The 14,697-nt window shown below is 44.5% G+C and overlaps 1 protein-coding gene across 1 annotated transcript in view; it reads right to left on the bottom strand.

Moving 5' to 3' along the window:
* The window catches only part of LOC111976689 (IQ motif and SEC7 domain-containing protein 1-like), a 235,063-nt gene that overhangs the window by 164,631 nt on the left and 55,735 nt on the right, over window positions 1–14,697 (bottom strand). Inside the window, 1 exon segment of the mRNA XM_024005711.3 lies at window positions 2,109–2,216. Coding sequence (XP_023861479.1) covers window positions 2,109–2,216 — 108 coding nt within the window.

The following is a 14,697-nucleotide window of genomic DNA, read 5'->3' as shown; positions in this document are numbered from 1 at the left end:
TTTGGTGTCAAGCCAAATTTCTTCAGCCTCCTTAGGTTGAGAGTGTGCTGCGCCTTCTTCACAACGCTGTCTGTGTGGGTTGACCAATTCAGTTTGTCCGTGATGTGTACACCGAGGAACTTAAATTACTACCCTCTCCACTACTGTCCCGTCGATGTGGATAGGGGGTGCTCCCTCTGCTGTTTCCTGAAGTCCATGATCATCTCCTTTTTTGTTGACGTTGAGTGTGAAGTTATTTTCCTGACACCACACTCCGAGGGCCCTCACCTCCTCCCTGTAGGCCCTCTCGTCGTTGTTGGTAAATCAAGCCTACCACTGTAGGTGTCGTCCGCAAACTTGGTGATTGAGTTGGAGGCGTGCATGGCCACGCAGTCGTGGGTGAACAGGGAGTACAGGAGAGGCTCAGAAACGCACCCTTGTGGGGCCCCAGTGTTGAGGATCAGCGGGGTGGAGATGTTGTTTCCTACCCTCACCACCTGGGGCGGCCCATCAGGAAGTCCAGTACCCAGTTGCACAGGCGGGGTCGAGACCAGGGTCTCGAGCTTGATGATTGAGTTTGGAGGGTACTATGGTGTAAATGCTGAGCTGTAGTCGATGAACAGCATTCTCACATAGGTATTCCTCTTGTCCAGATGGGTTAGGGCAGTGGTGCAGGTGTGGTTGCGATTGCGTCATCTGCGGACATATTGGGTCGGTAAGCAATTGGAGTGGGTCTAGGGTGTCAGGTAGGGTGGAGGTGATATGGGGTTGGTTATTACTGCATTGTCGGAACTAGAAGCACAAGCATTTCGCTACACTCGCATTAACATCTGCTAACCATGTGTATGTGACAAATAAAATTTGATTTGATTTGACACACACACACACACACAAATAAAATGCTGAGCTGTAGTAATTAACACTTGGTAATAATGTTAATACATTTAATGTAATAACCACCTGGGGGCTAAATTAACATAGCAGCCAAGTATAACAAATCAGTAAATTGTCCAAATAAATAACCAATGTGTTGGGGGCATATTGGAGCACTGTGCTGTCTCGTCAGTCAGCTGATTGGTAGCTAGGGGCTAATTATGCTAATGAGTCTGGGAGATGATGAAGCACAAACGATAACAAACAGAGCTGCCAATCCAGCCTTTCACACTTCAATCACATGGCTGTCATAACCCACTTCACCTATTAGCTCCTAAATGTGTTCCTGAAACAAACATGGGGTAAAGACCACAGTTGTCACGGGTGATCTGACATACTAATTTACCCAGTACGTTCACCATCATCTCTTCTGTAAGACTTCATAGAACCCTGTGGCATTTAAATAAATGACACACTTCATGATATCTTCACAATTTATTCCCATCTAAAATATCAGATACCCATATCCCAGGTCTCTCTCTCCCTCATTTCCATATACCACAGCTGTTACATATTTTGGAAATTAGCCTGGTATGAGTTTGGGGGATATTTCTGGCCTGTAATGAGGAGGGTAGGCTATGGGGTGGGAGCTCATTGCTATTTGATGATGAAGCACAGCGCAATGAAGAGGCGTTGAAACCCCCATCAACCTTTTGAAGCTGTGTGTGTGTGTGTGTGTGTGTGTGTGTGTGTGTGTGTGTGTGTGTGTGTGTGTGTGTGTGTGTGTGTGTGTGTGTGTGTTATTTGTGCTCTAATCTCGTCCATCTCGTTTGTTGAGAAGCTCTCAGGCTCCAGACCATTCCTGGCTAATGCATAAGAGATAGAGGCAGGTATTGTACAGCAACATCATATCTCATTAGCAGGATGCCCGTTATGAATGTCAACATTAGAATGAGTATAGAGAAAAAACAGACATGTCCCCAGATAGATGCTGTGTCACAACCAGCTCACTAGAATATGCCTGTAAAGATTCAAAAATGGTGCAACATAACTACCAGAAAGCCAATGTATTGGGAACTGTGCTCACATCAGCAACATAATCACATCAAACACTAAGCCATCTTGAGCTTGAAGGGTCCTGTTGTGATTAAAGACAAACCAAATATTTCAGTGCTATCATGCTTTAGGGCTCCATATAGCTACACTGAACACACTTGACACATACACACCCGGACAACAATAACATGTTACTGTACCCAAAAGAGGCGGACTTCCACTTGCGGCAGGGGAAACTTCTCCTGCAGCCGGCCGACATCAGACTGGAAGGGCTCTCTGTGACGTCGATGGGCAGAGAGGCATGTCTCCTGTAGAGAGAAACAGAACACAGTCATCACAACCTGACTGGATATACTGGAGTCACAGAGAGCGTTGACACTGAACTGGTTAATGTTAGTGTGAGTGTTGAGTGCCTCAGGATTGTTCCCCAGGAGACAAGACCTTTTAGAGATTGAAAAATGGCACCAGTCTAGCCAGGGCCACCTTTCCGCTTACACGCACAACCTGACGGCACATTCTATCCATACATACGGTTGAAGTCGGAAGTTTACATACACTTAGGTTGGAGTCATTAAAACTCGTTTTTCAACCACTACACAAATTCCAGTGGGTCAGAAGTTTACATACACCAAGTTGACTGTGCCTTTAAACAGCCTGGAAAATTCCAGAAAATKATGTCATGGCTTTAGAAGCTACTGATCGGCTAATTGACATCATTTGAGTCAATTGGAGGTGTACCTGTGGATGTATGTCAAGGCCTACCTTCAAAATCAGTGCCTCTTTGCTTGACATCATGGGAAAATCAAAAGAAATCAGCCAAGACGTCAATTTTTTGTTGTTGTAGATCTCCACAAGTCTGGTTCACCCTTGGGAGCAAATTCTAAATGCCTGAAGGTACCACGTTCATCTGTACAAACAATAGTACGCAAGTATAAACACCATGGGACCACGCAGCTGTCATACTGCTCAGGAAGAGACGCGTTCTGTCTCCTAGAGATGAACGTACTTTGGTGAGAAAAGTGCAAATCAATCTCAGAACAACATCAAAAGTACCTTGTGAAGATGCTGGAGGAAACAGTTACAAAAGTATCCATATCCACAGTAAAACGAGTCCTATATCGACATAACCTGAAAGGCCGCTCAGCAAGGAAGAAGCCACTGCTCCAAAACCGCCATAAAAAAGCCAGACTACGGTTTGCAACTGCACATGGGGACAAAGATCATAATTTTTGGAGAAATGTCCTCTGGTCTGATGAAACAAAAATAGAACTGTTTGGCCATAATGACCATTGTTATGTTTGGAAGAAAAAGGGGGAGGCTTGCAAGCCGAAGAACACCATCCCAACAGTGAAGCACGGGGGTGGCAGCATCATGTTGTGGGTGTGCTTTGCTACAGGAGGGACTGGTGCACTTCACAAAATAGATGGCATCATGAGGATGGAAAATTATGTGGATATATTGAAGCAACATCTCAAGACATCAGTCAGGAATGTAAAGCCTGGTCGCAAATGGGTCTTCCAAATGGACAATGACCTCAAGCATACTTCCAAAGTTGTGTCAAAATTAAAGACAACAAAGTCAAGGTATTGGAGTGGCCATCACAAAGCCTTGACCTCAATCCCATAGAAAATCTGTGGGCAGAACTGAATAATTGTGTGTGATCAAGGAGGCCTACAAACCTGACTCAGTTACACCAGCTCTGTCAGGAGGAATGGGCCAAAATTCACCCAACTTATTGTGGGAACCTTGTGGAAGGCTACCCGAAACGTTTGACCCAAGTTCAACAATTTCAAGGCAATGCTACCAAACACTAATTGAGTGTRTGTAAACTTCTGACCCACTGGGAATGTGATGAAAGAAATAAAAGCTTAAATAAATCATTCTCTCTACTATTATTCTGACATTTCACATTCTTAAAATAAAAGTGGTGATCCTAACTGACCTAAGACAGGGAATTTTTACTAGGTATAAATGTCAGGATTTGTGAAGAACTGAGTTTAAATGTATTTGTCTAAGGTGTATGTAAACTTCAACTGTATATGTTTAACATTTTACTTTACTATAGCTCTGTGATACAGTATAGTTATAGCCTTATTTGGAGTTCCAAAATTAGAAATGAAAAGTAAACATTTTTATTTTGTTGTTTAGGATATAAAATATCATACCCAGCACATTTCCTTAACACACATTTTGAATGTTAGATTTAAATGTGTTACACAGAAAAGCATTAATCACACTCAATAGAATTTAGTTTGATTTATTTTTGTAAGATGAGCCAAAATTAAAATCTATCTTTTGTCCGGGAAAATCTACAGTTTGATCTGGCGTCTAAAATATCATACATAATATATCATGTGGGGGTTAACAAAGACACTTAGTTTCCTCCCACATTTGTCTACTTTCCACATCCTAAAAAGAGTCTATTGAGCAGCAACATTATGGTTTTCATTATTCAGATGGTTTCCTGAGCATTATGATCTATCAACAGCCACACCATGGAAACACAATACCTCAAAATGAATAATTGAGTAGAACAACAATATTTAGCGTAGCACACATATGATATTATTAACTCCGTAGGAGGATATTGTCAAATGAGTGAATTAATCATTGATATGACATTGGTGAGATCTTGCATGTTTAGATCATATGCAGTAGAGTGGAGCCATATGAACAAAATGTTCAGCAGGTATCTGGATACATTCATCATGAACACAGAGGCACTACGAATGAAATACAATGCTAGAATTCAGAGGTCACCTCCCAGAATCCACCTGAACCTGTCTTATAAAAGCACAACAGCTTATTGAAGGTTCTGTCTACGGCTCCGGCTACCACATAAATCACCGGTGTGGCATGATGTAAAAAAAACACTTAAATCCTACTCTAGACTGAAGAAGAAGGAGAGAGTACAGACATGAAGCAATTAACATTAGTCCAAAGAATGAAAGAACACAAAATAAATGTGCATGTAGACAGAAGGTCAGGTTCTTTGTGGTGTTTCTACACAGTATCAGACAGTCTTTGTATGTTTGTTTTCTGCGCTGAAATCCATTTAGTCAAGGACTCCTCCTCCTGATCTCATCATGGCAATTTCTATCTTTCTTTACCATCATAAACCTGATCTAGTTTTGCACAGCAGCACTTCTCACTCATCTATAGAAGAGCTTCCATGATCCCCGGTGGCACTTTTGGCCCGCTGACACTGGAGTCGGGACCATCCCCTCTTCAGTTCACCCCAGTCTGCCATCAGTCTCTCAGAGGTCACGACCTTCATTAAGCACGGATCCATTTACATGTGATTGAACATCTGGCCTGAATACTGAATGGCGGCCATCCACCATCACAGAGCTCTGATCCCATCCCTGTCAGACACACAGAGCAGCAGGACATGCCATCTGACATCTCTGTCAGACACACAGAGCAGCAGGACATGGCATCTGACCATCTCTGTCAGACACATAGAGCAGCAGGACATGTCATCTGACATCTCTGTCAGACACACAGAGCAGCAGGACATGCCATCTGACATCTATACTGAAAGCAATTTGATCAATCATTTGGCCTCGGTGTCTTTGCTAAGCTTCCATGGAGAATAGCCAGACTGGCGGGTAGGACGTGTGAAGTTATATTCAGTATCATCTCTTTTCAAATTCACAGTTTTGTGAGAAAAGTAATTACAGTGTGAATATAGGTGAGGAATTACAGTCACATCGTATTCTGCCACTATCACAGAGTATAATCAGTTCATGTCTTGCTTAAAAACACCTTCACAGAAAAGCCCAGAACGCACAAAATGTCTCATTCCTGCACATAAGCCATGACTAATATCAGTTGCTTATTGAATTAACGGCTGATGCCATTTACTACTTTTTTGGCTAAATTAATGATTCATTTGATCTCTCTCGCTGTCTGGCTCTCACATATATATAAAAAAAATTAAATAAAAATCAGCTATGGGTGTTACAAAAGTTCACAAATTGTAGGAGAGCTTTTCTACAAGCCAGCACTGCAGGCTGAGGCAACTTAAAGGCGAATCATCATAAATAACTTCTGCGTTCTGCTTGACCACCATGTCTGAACTCACAAGGAGCATAACTATCCATCTGTCTCAAAGACAAACCTCTTCCTCAGTGAGCTGTTATCAAAGTACACCATCATGCTCCATGGCAACGACATCTACACTCATGAGTAGTAGAGGTCAACCTTGTTTGATCCCAGAGGAGTGCTACCGGCAAAACATTTCAAACGTTTCCCTGGAGAACTCTTCTAATGAATCCAGAGGTACAGTGATAGCAGTGGACAACTCTCCTCACCAGGGACCATAGTGATTCTGTAAGCAGTGACAGCTCCTGACATTGCACTGTAACTGAGCAAGGTGCAAGCTTGAAGGTTAAACTGTTCTGTCTCACTGTGGTCAACTTGTCACAGACATTTCCTGCCCCCCAGTTGATATAGAGCTTCAAATTGCAATATTCTTCCAGTACTGTGTAATAGCTACCCACATAATAATGTATAAATAATTGACTTCTACATGGCCTAACAGAAGTCTATTCAGGTGTGAAGTACTTAACAATCATCTGAAAATGTGCAATTCCACATAATTGCACCTTCACTCCATTACAATCATCACATCATAATGCTACACTATGTAGATGCTACAATGCTTTAGCTACAGGTAAGCTACACTACCTTGACACAACAATGCTTTCCTGTTCTCCTGTATGACTGGCAGTGGTTTATTCAGCAACTACTGGTGTTTTAATTAACACACAATGTGAAGGCTTTGACCTGAACATGAGGGATCAGAGCAGTGCTTTGTTCTCTCTCCTTCTTCACTGTAATARCAGGGAGGTTTTTATAATGCCTCTCTTTCTGTCTCCACACCTCCCTGCTGAGAATAACAGGGGAATGAAAAGCCACTGATCCTGCAAGGCCTGTTGTTGCAAAACGCCTCCGTTGAGCCGCTACAGGCAGGCAAACAGGCAGGCAGGTATCACCACACTGTCACTCCGCTTTGGTCCCACAATATTCCTCTCAACGTCATTGGAGGAACCTTGTTCAGGAACACACACAGAACGACAATTATGGCTTCTCAGACTGGAAACTATATGGATGCTGTATGATCAAATGGTTTCATATAACAATGACAATTGGATTTAATCTAAAGATGGTACAGAATTAAACATTACTATGCATTTATCTGTAGTTCCTAGGTTATCCTCATTCATAAGGTAATGTTATTCTCATTTTGTATAACATACTTCCTAGACTTGAGTGATATACCGTTTATACTGTATACCGGGGTATTTTGAAATACCGACGGTATGATTTTCAATACAGCGGGGGCTGTGGGGTTGCGTGCTACGCCACTGCTTATAACTATAAGTTAAATATAATTAGAAGAAATCTAAGATGTGTCAAATAAATGATTTCAAAGCTCAGGACACCAGCTATGCATTTGGTTGGCTAACTTGCTAGCTAAGTGGCTAGATGTCAAGATCAAACTTCTTGGTTACAGCAGAGACATTCAATCCCTCCTGTAGATTCCTGGGGCCTCATTTATAACCATTGTAAATTTAACACCAAATATAAAAAATATTGAGATTTATAAACTTGGCGCAAGCAATACATACGCATATTTCCCATTATAAGTCAGACCTGTCGTAAAAAAAAGGAGCATTATAACTTGAAATACGCCCCTAATTCACCTTAAAAGGTAAATGTAACTCCTCTATCTGCTGTATACTTTGGAAGTATTGGAATAAGGAAATAGCAATGGCCAACTTAATCAAATGTCTTTGGAGGTGTTGTCAGAATGTTTCTTTTGCAGTGACATTTACAGCTTCTGACCGTTTCTGAAAGAAAAAAACGATTGCAAATTGTTGTGGACCTGTCAACAGATCTTTGAATGCAATAATGTTTCCCGAAACTAAATATGCTGCACTGCCCGCGAGTTCTGAAACATTGTCTACACAATATGAAATAAAACTACAGTAGGCCTACTTACAGTGGTAGCATACACACTTCAATGCCACATTTCAACCTGTTAAGATCTACTGTGTTATAAACCGCGCTCCCTGTCAGATGCATAGAGCAAAACCTTGAAATTATAATATCCTATCTAATAGGCCCAATTAAATGAGAGATGTACATGGTCATTTGTTGTATAGCTACATCGGGAATATTAACTCATCATGGCCAGAAAAGGTGAGAAATGTATTCTGCAACAGTTATGATATACAGTATGTATTATGTTTATAAATTAAATATTGTCTACTTGAGAAATTTGACATTACAGTATTCAGACGTAGCCTACAAACRTCAATGTAATAGGTGAACCGTCTGTTATAAAACTGATCTTCGGATTGGATCGCATAGAGCAAAATACTTGAAATAGCTTATCTCTATTTACTACTGTGATGTGGATCCAATGAAATGAGAGATAGGACTGAGCCTCCCAAGTGGCGCAGTGGTCTAAGGCACTGCATCACAGTGCTAGAGGCGTCACTACAGACCCGGGTTCGATCCCAGGCTGTGTCGCAGCCGGCCGCGACCGAGAGACCCATGAGGCAGAGCACAATTGGCCCAGCGTCATCCGGGTTAGGGGAGGGTTTGGCCGGCCGGGATGTCCTTGTCCCATCGCGCTCTAGTAACTCCTTGTGGCTGGCCGGGCGCATGCACACTGACTTCGATTGCCAGTTGTAYAGTGTTTCCTCTGACACATAGGTGCGGCTGGCTTCCGGGTTAAGCGAGCAGTGTGTCAAGAAGCAGTGCGGCTTGGCGGGGTCTTGTTTCGGAGGACGCATGGCTCTCCATCTCGCCTCTCCCGAGTCCGTACGGGAGTTGCAGCAACGGGACAAGACTAACCACCAATTGGATATCAAGGGGTGAAAAGTACAACAAAAAAAGAGGGATGGGATAAATGGTAGCCTACATGAACTTGTTGTAGTCCTGTAGGCACGAGTAGCCTATGAAACCCTCAGTCAGGAAAGGTGGGTATTTTATTCTGCAATAATCATGGAAATGAAATAAATAGTCATAAGAAATATATGCCTATTTCAAATTATTTTTTAATGCAAAGATAAGAATATTTTTTTTTTTTAAAGGCAAATGTATGTATATTCTTATTATATTTAGCTAGGCTACCTGTTTTTTTGTTATGAATAAGAGTGTCATATATTCCCCGTACTACTATTGCCTTCTTGCAATGCAATACTTCAACCACTAGAAACTGTGCGTACTCATGGTCTAAAGTAAGCGGTCTCACGTCAAGTTCAGTTTGAATAAATGCCAACTTTTGAGTGAAATCTGGGGCACGCATGTTCTGGGGCATATTTTGTGTGTACGCAACATTTATAAATGAGGCTTCTGTTGCCTAAGTAGTTTTCAACCCCTTGTGTACACATTCTGTAATACCTTATACCCCGGTATGGTACAGAAACGGTATGAAAATCTGGATAACGCCCAACACTTGCACACTTGCTCTGAAAAATTATTAATTTAACTGTTATTAAATAATTTTTCATACTCGGATGAATACTACTTTCATCCATACCCAGCCCTCGTACTGTATTGAGTGTCTGTCTGACTGGGACTACTGGTGAGCTCTCTAGCTACCTCCAGCCTATTGTTCCCGGCTAGTCAGGGCTTATTAATGAGTGCTGCTCTACACAGCATCAGAGAATAGGACAGCAGCATTGTATCATCATCACCCATTCAGTAGAGAACAATCCCAGCAAAAGCAGGTCATTAAGGCTGTTCTGAGGCTGTTCACACCAGTAATCAGTCAGTCAGTCTCTCACTCTGCTGGCTCCTAATCACATCTGAATGAAGACAACCATTCTGATTACAGTGGAGCAGGCCAATTAACCACAGCCATGTTGTTATTCCTCTCTCATTAGCCATCGAGTGTGTATAAGTGTGTATGAGTGTGAGTGTGTGCGTGTGTGTACACTCCCCCGGCGCTGACAGGCCGGTCCCTCTACGCGTTCGCTCACTGTCGGCTACAGTACCTCACCACCGCAAAGCAAAGCCAAATGCTCAGGAAGCACAGCTAATTTATAGCATCTTGTTCTAAATTCAATGGACTTTCCATTATTAATAATAATGAGCTAGCTAACTACATATGGAACACAGTAAATGTTAAACAGCCAGGCTCAGTTGAGGTCATGTTGGAGCTGCGCATTAACATGGGAGAGACATGTAAGCAATATGACTATGAGCCTAGTGAGTGTCTCAGGAGAGTGATACATCAGTGGCTGTGTTGTGGTTTTGAATTTGAACCACCAGGCTAATTTTGAGCTTTAGTATTGCATATGAAAAGGGAAAAGGACTGGGAGGGACTGTAGGCTCTGTGGGGCTGGTTAGACTGGGGGAAAGTGACGGTGTAAGGGCCCTGCGGCGGTGCTTAGAACTGGAGTGAGGCGGTTAGGGCCTGCAAGCTGTCGGTTAGACTGGGGAAGTGAGCAGGTTAGGGCCTGGAGGCTGGTAGCGGACTTCGGGATACAAACGCGGTAGCCTTGCGGGCTGGTAAGGACTGGGAAGTTGAGCTGGTAGGCCTGCTGGCCTGTCAGACTGGTGAGTGGAGGCGTTAGGCTCGGGCTGGTAGAACTGGGGAGTGAGGCGGTAGGCCTGCGGCTGGTAGACTGTGGGAGTGAGGGGTAGGTCCTGCGGCTGGTAGACTGGGGAGTGAGGCGTGTAGGCCTGCACTGTAACTGGTGAAAGGCGGTAGTCTGCGGCTGGTAGACTGGGAGTGAGGCGGTAGTCTGCGCTGGTAGACGGGAGTCGAGCCGGGGATAGTCCTGCGGCTGGTAGACTGGGGAGTGAGGCGGTAGCCTGCGGCTGGTAGACTGGGGAGTGAGGAGGGTAGTCCTGCGGGCTGGTAGACTGGGGATGAGAGGCGGTAGGCCTGCGGCTTGGTAAGTACTGGGGAGTGAGGCGGTAGTCCTGCGGCTGGTAGACTGGGAGTGAGGCGTAGTCCCTGCGGCTGGTAGACTGGGGAGTGAGGCGGTAGGCCTGCGGGCTGGTAGACTGGGAGTGAGGCGGTAGTCCTGCGGCTGTAGATGGGGAGTGAGGAGGTAGGGCCTGCGGCTGGTAGACTGGGGAGTGAGGCGGTAGCCTGCGGCTGGTAGACTGGGAGTGAGGCGGTAGGCTGCGGCTGGTAGACTGGGGAGTGAGGCGGTAGGCCTGCGGCTGGTAGACTGGGAGTGAGGCGGTAGTCCTGCGGCTGGTAGACTGGGGAGTGAGGCGGTAGGCCTGCGCTGTAGACTGGGGAGTGTAGTGTAGGCCCGTGGCTGGTAGACTGGGGACTGTAGACCCGTGGCTGGTAGTCTGGGGACTGTAGGACCCGTGGCTGGTAGTCTGGACTGTAGGCCTGCGGCTGTAGACTGGGGACTGTAGTGTAGGCCGTGGCTGGTAGACTGGGGACTGTAGGACCCGTGGCTGGTAGTCTGGGACTGTAGCCGTTGGGCTGGTAGTCTTGGGGACTGTAGGCCGTGGCTGGTAGTCGGGACTGTAGGCCCGTGGCTTGTAGTCTGGGACTGTAGGCCGTGGGCTGGTAGTCTGGGACTGTAGGCCTGTGGCTGGTAGTCTGGGGACTGTAGGCCTGTGGCTGGTAGTCTGGGGACTGTAGGCCTGGGCTGTAGTCTGGGACTGTAGGCCTGTGGCTGGTAGTCTGGGGACTGTAGGGCTGTGGCTGGTAGTCTGGGGACTGTAGGCCTGTGGGTGTAGTCTGGGGGACTGTAGGCTGTGGCTGGTAGTCTGGGGACTGTAGGCGCCTGTGGCTGGTAGTCTGGTACGTATCGGCTGGTAGTTCTGGGGACTGTAGTCCTGTGGCTGGTAGTCTGGGGACTGTAGTCCTGTGGCTGGTAGTCTGGGGACTGTAGCCTGTGGCTGGTAGTCTGGGACTGTAGTCCTGTGGCTGGTTCTGGACTGTACCTGGCTGGTAGTCTGGACTGTAGTCCTGTGCTGGTAGTCTGGGACTGTAGTCCTGTGGCTGTAGTCTGGGGACTGTAGTCCTGTGGCTGGTAGTCTGGGACTGTAGTCCTGTTGGCTGTAGTCTGGGACGTAATAGTGCTGAATGCATGGGTGCTTGTTGAAGCAATTTCACACAGCTGGACCTGGTATTATATTACATACTGATGTAGAAAGACTATACACATAACGCCAGGTCCATCATTATCGGCTCCCTTGATAAGATGGGCAAAAAATACTATTATATAATGTATGCTCCAAAAAAATGGGGAAATTATATTTTAACTAATACAACTGCTCAGAGAAAAGAATTATAGTTAAATTGTTGTCAAATAACATGAGCAAAATGTCTATAAATTAAGGCATGAATACAAGTTTCTACCATTTTCCATAGGAGATATTGAAACTTGATTTCTGGTCAAACAGATGGAAAAGGGGTCTTAGACAACACCTACCAGAAAAAGTCTTAAAAAGGGTGAACACAAATTCATCAAAACACAACAATGCTGAAGTAAAGGCCCATGACAACAAATATCAACACATATGTAGTTTTGGAAAAATGATTTGCCTTCTGTAAGTTTAAGTATGTGCCTTGTACCTTCTAATTCGTTACAAAAATCCACGTATCTTAAGATATTTTCAATTTCTCTCCCTCATAACATGTTATTTCCCGACGCTATGCAAAACATATCCCAGTCCACGTGATCAAAGCAATCTGAAATGAATCCGATTGGTCGGACCAGTGTTGAACAGACCTGAGCACGGGGCGTTTCCTGTTTTAGTTTCTGTCTATAGGCTGGGAGCAACAAAATGGAGTCGTGGTCAGATTTGCTGAAAGGAGGGCGGGGGAGGGCTTGTATGCCTCCAAAAGTTAGAATAACAATGTCCAGGGTTTTGCAGCCCGGGTCACGCATTCGATATGCTGATAAAAATGTAGGGAGCCTTGTTTTCAGATTAGCTTGTTAAAATCCCGAGCTACAATATAGCGTAGTTCTTTCAGGGCCGTGATGTGTCTTGCTTTGGGGGGTAATGCGGTCGGCATTTGATTGTAAGGAATTCTAGGTCAGGTGAACAAAAAGACTTGAGTTCCTGTATGTTGTTATGATCACACCACGTCTCGTTAATCATAAGGCATACACCCCTGCCCTTCTTCTTACCAGAGAGATGTTTGTTTCTGTCGGCGCGATGCGTGAAGAAACCTTGTGGCTGTACCGACTCTGATAATGTATCCCGAGTGAGCCATGTTTCCGTGAAACAAAGAACGTTACAATCTCTGATGTCTCTCTGAAAGGCAACCCTTGCTCGGATTTCGTCTACCTTGTTGTCAAGAGACTGGACATTGGCGAGTAGTATGCTCGGGAGCGGTGCGTGATGTTCCCGTCTACGGAGCCTGACCAGAAGACCACTCCATCTGCCCCTTCTGCGGTGCCATTGTTTTGGGTCGCCGGCTGGGATCCGATCCATTGTCCTGGGTGGTGGACCAAAAAGAGGTTCCGCTTTGGGAAAGTCGTATTCCTGGTCATAATAGTTCCTCCCGGCTGTATGTAATACAACTTCAGATTTCCTGGGATAACAATGTAAGAAATAATACACAAAAATACTTAATAGTTTCCTAGGAACGCAAAGCGAGGAGGCCATCTCTGTTGGCGCTGGAAGTGTGCCTCAAACGCTAAAATGCACGCATTTTCCCTCTAAATGACACAAAAAAGTTCTCTGTCACACACTCAGTCACAACACACGTGCCTGCCTGCAAAAGTGCATTGTGAGTGACGTCAGCAGCAGGCGCTCAGCTCGTGCACAGKARGCAGCAGGCCAGCAGCAAATTCAGCAAATTGCAAATCATTGTTGGCTGACTGCAGCAGCAGCACGGGTTCGACGAGTCAAACCCAATGAATATAGTTGGTCACGAATGTTTGATCTTGAAGAGAACTTACAACACCAATCAACATGTCTCAATCCAAATTATACAGCCAGAAGTACAGAAAAGAGTGGGAGACTGTACCTGAACAAATGTCAAATCATATTTTTTGCCGAGATGGCCAGTCACTTTGAGTAACGTTATTGTGTATTCTACGTAATGATGCAGTTTTACGTTATCACGCAATGACATCACAACGCCATTTAGCAACTTTTAGCAACAAATCAACCTGCCTCTAGCAACTTACCCTGAAAATTAGCTGGCAACACTGCACTGAGCACCGACCCACAACGGATGTCCATGGACGTTGAAAAGTAGTTGAAATTTGGTCAGTCCACCCTGGCCGGGCCAAATCTTAACCAATCATAGACAAGTTTGGGACAGCACAATACAGTACAGTAGGGATGTGCATATTCAAAAATCTGAACGAAGGTTCGTATTCCAATACTTGTGGGGGTTCATAAAAAAATTAATCATAGTTCTTTTTTAACAATGAAAAGGCTTTGTCTAAATTTGATAAATTAAATGATGTGACAATGCTACASAAGGATATACCATGACATGTGAAATGATTAATTCAATAAAAYAACAATCTTTAGAATGTAGTGTTTATGACGTGCCCCCATAAAAATATATACCGTAGTAGCCAACACGGGTTTCACACGTTTGTTGTTATTTTCTGCCAATCAAAGTGGCACGGTCTACAGTCAGGGGCTCCTTGTGTAGCAAGCAGCGTGGGAGATAATCAATGCAAAATGGAATTACAATTACGGAATTAAGTTAGTTAAATCAGGTAGGCTATTGTTTAATCTGAATGGAGTTGTTGTAGACAAGGACGGGAAGCGCACGAAAATGGCCTCAATTAATTTTAGCCTAGGTAACGTTAGCTAGCTGGC

This window comes from Salvelinus sp. IW2-2015, linkage group LG17 (assembly GCF_002910315.2).
Source record: "Salvelinus sp. IW2-2015 linkage group LG17, ASM291031v2, whole genome shotgun sequence".
Classification (NCBI taxonomy): Eukaryota; Metazoa; Chordata; class Actinopteri; order Salmoniformes; family Salmonidae; genus Salvelinus; species Salvelinus sp. IW2-2015.
This window is presented reverse-complemented; position numbering and strand designations above follow the sequence as displayed.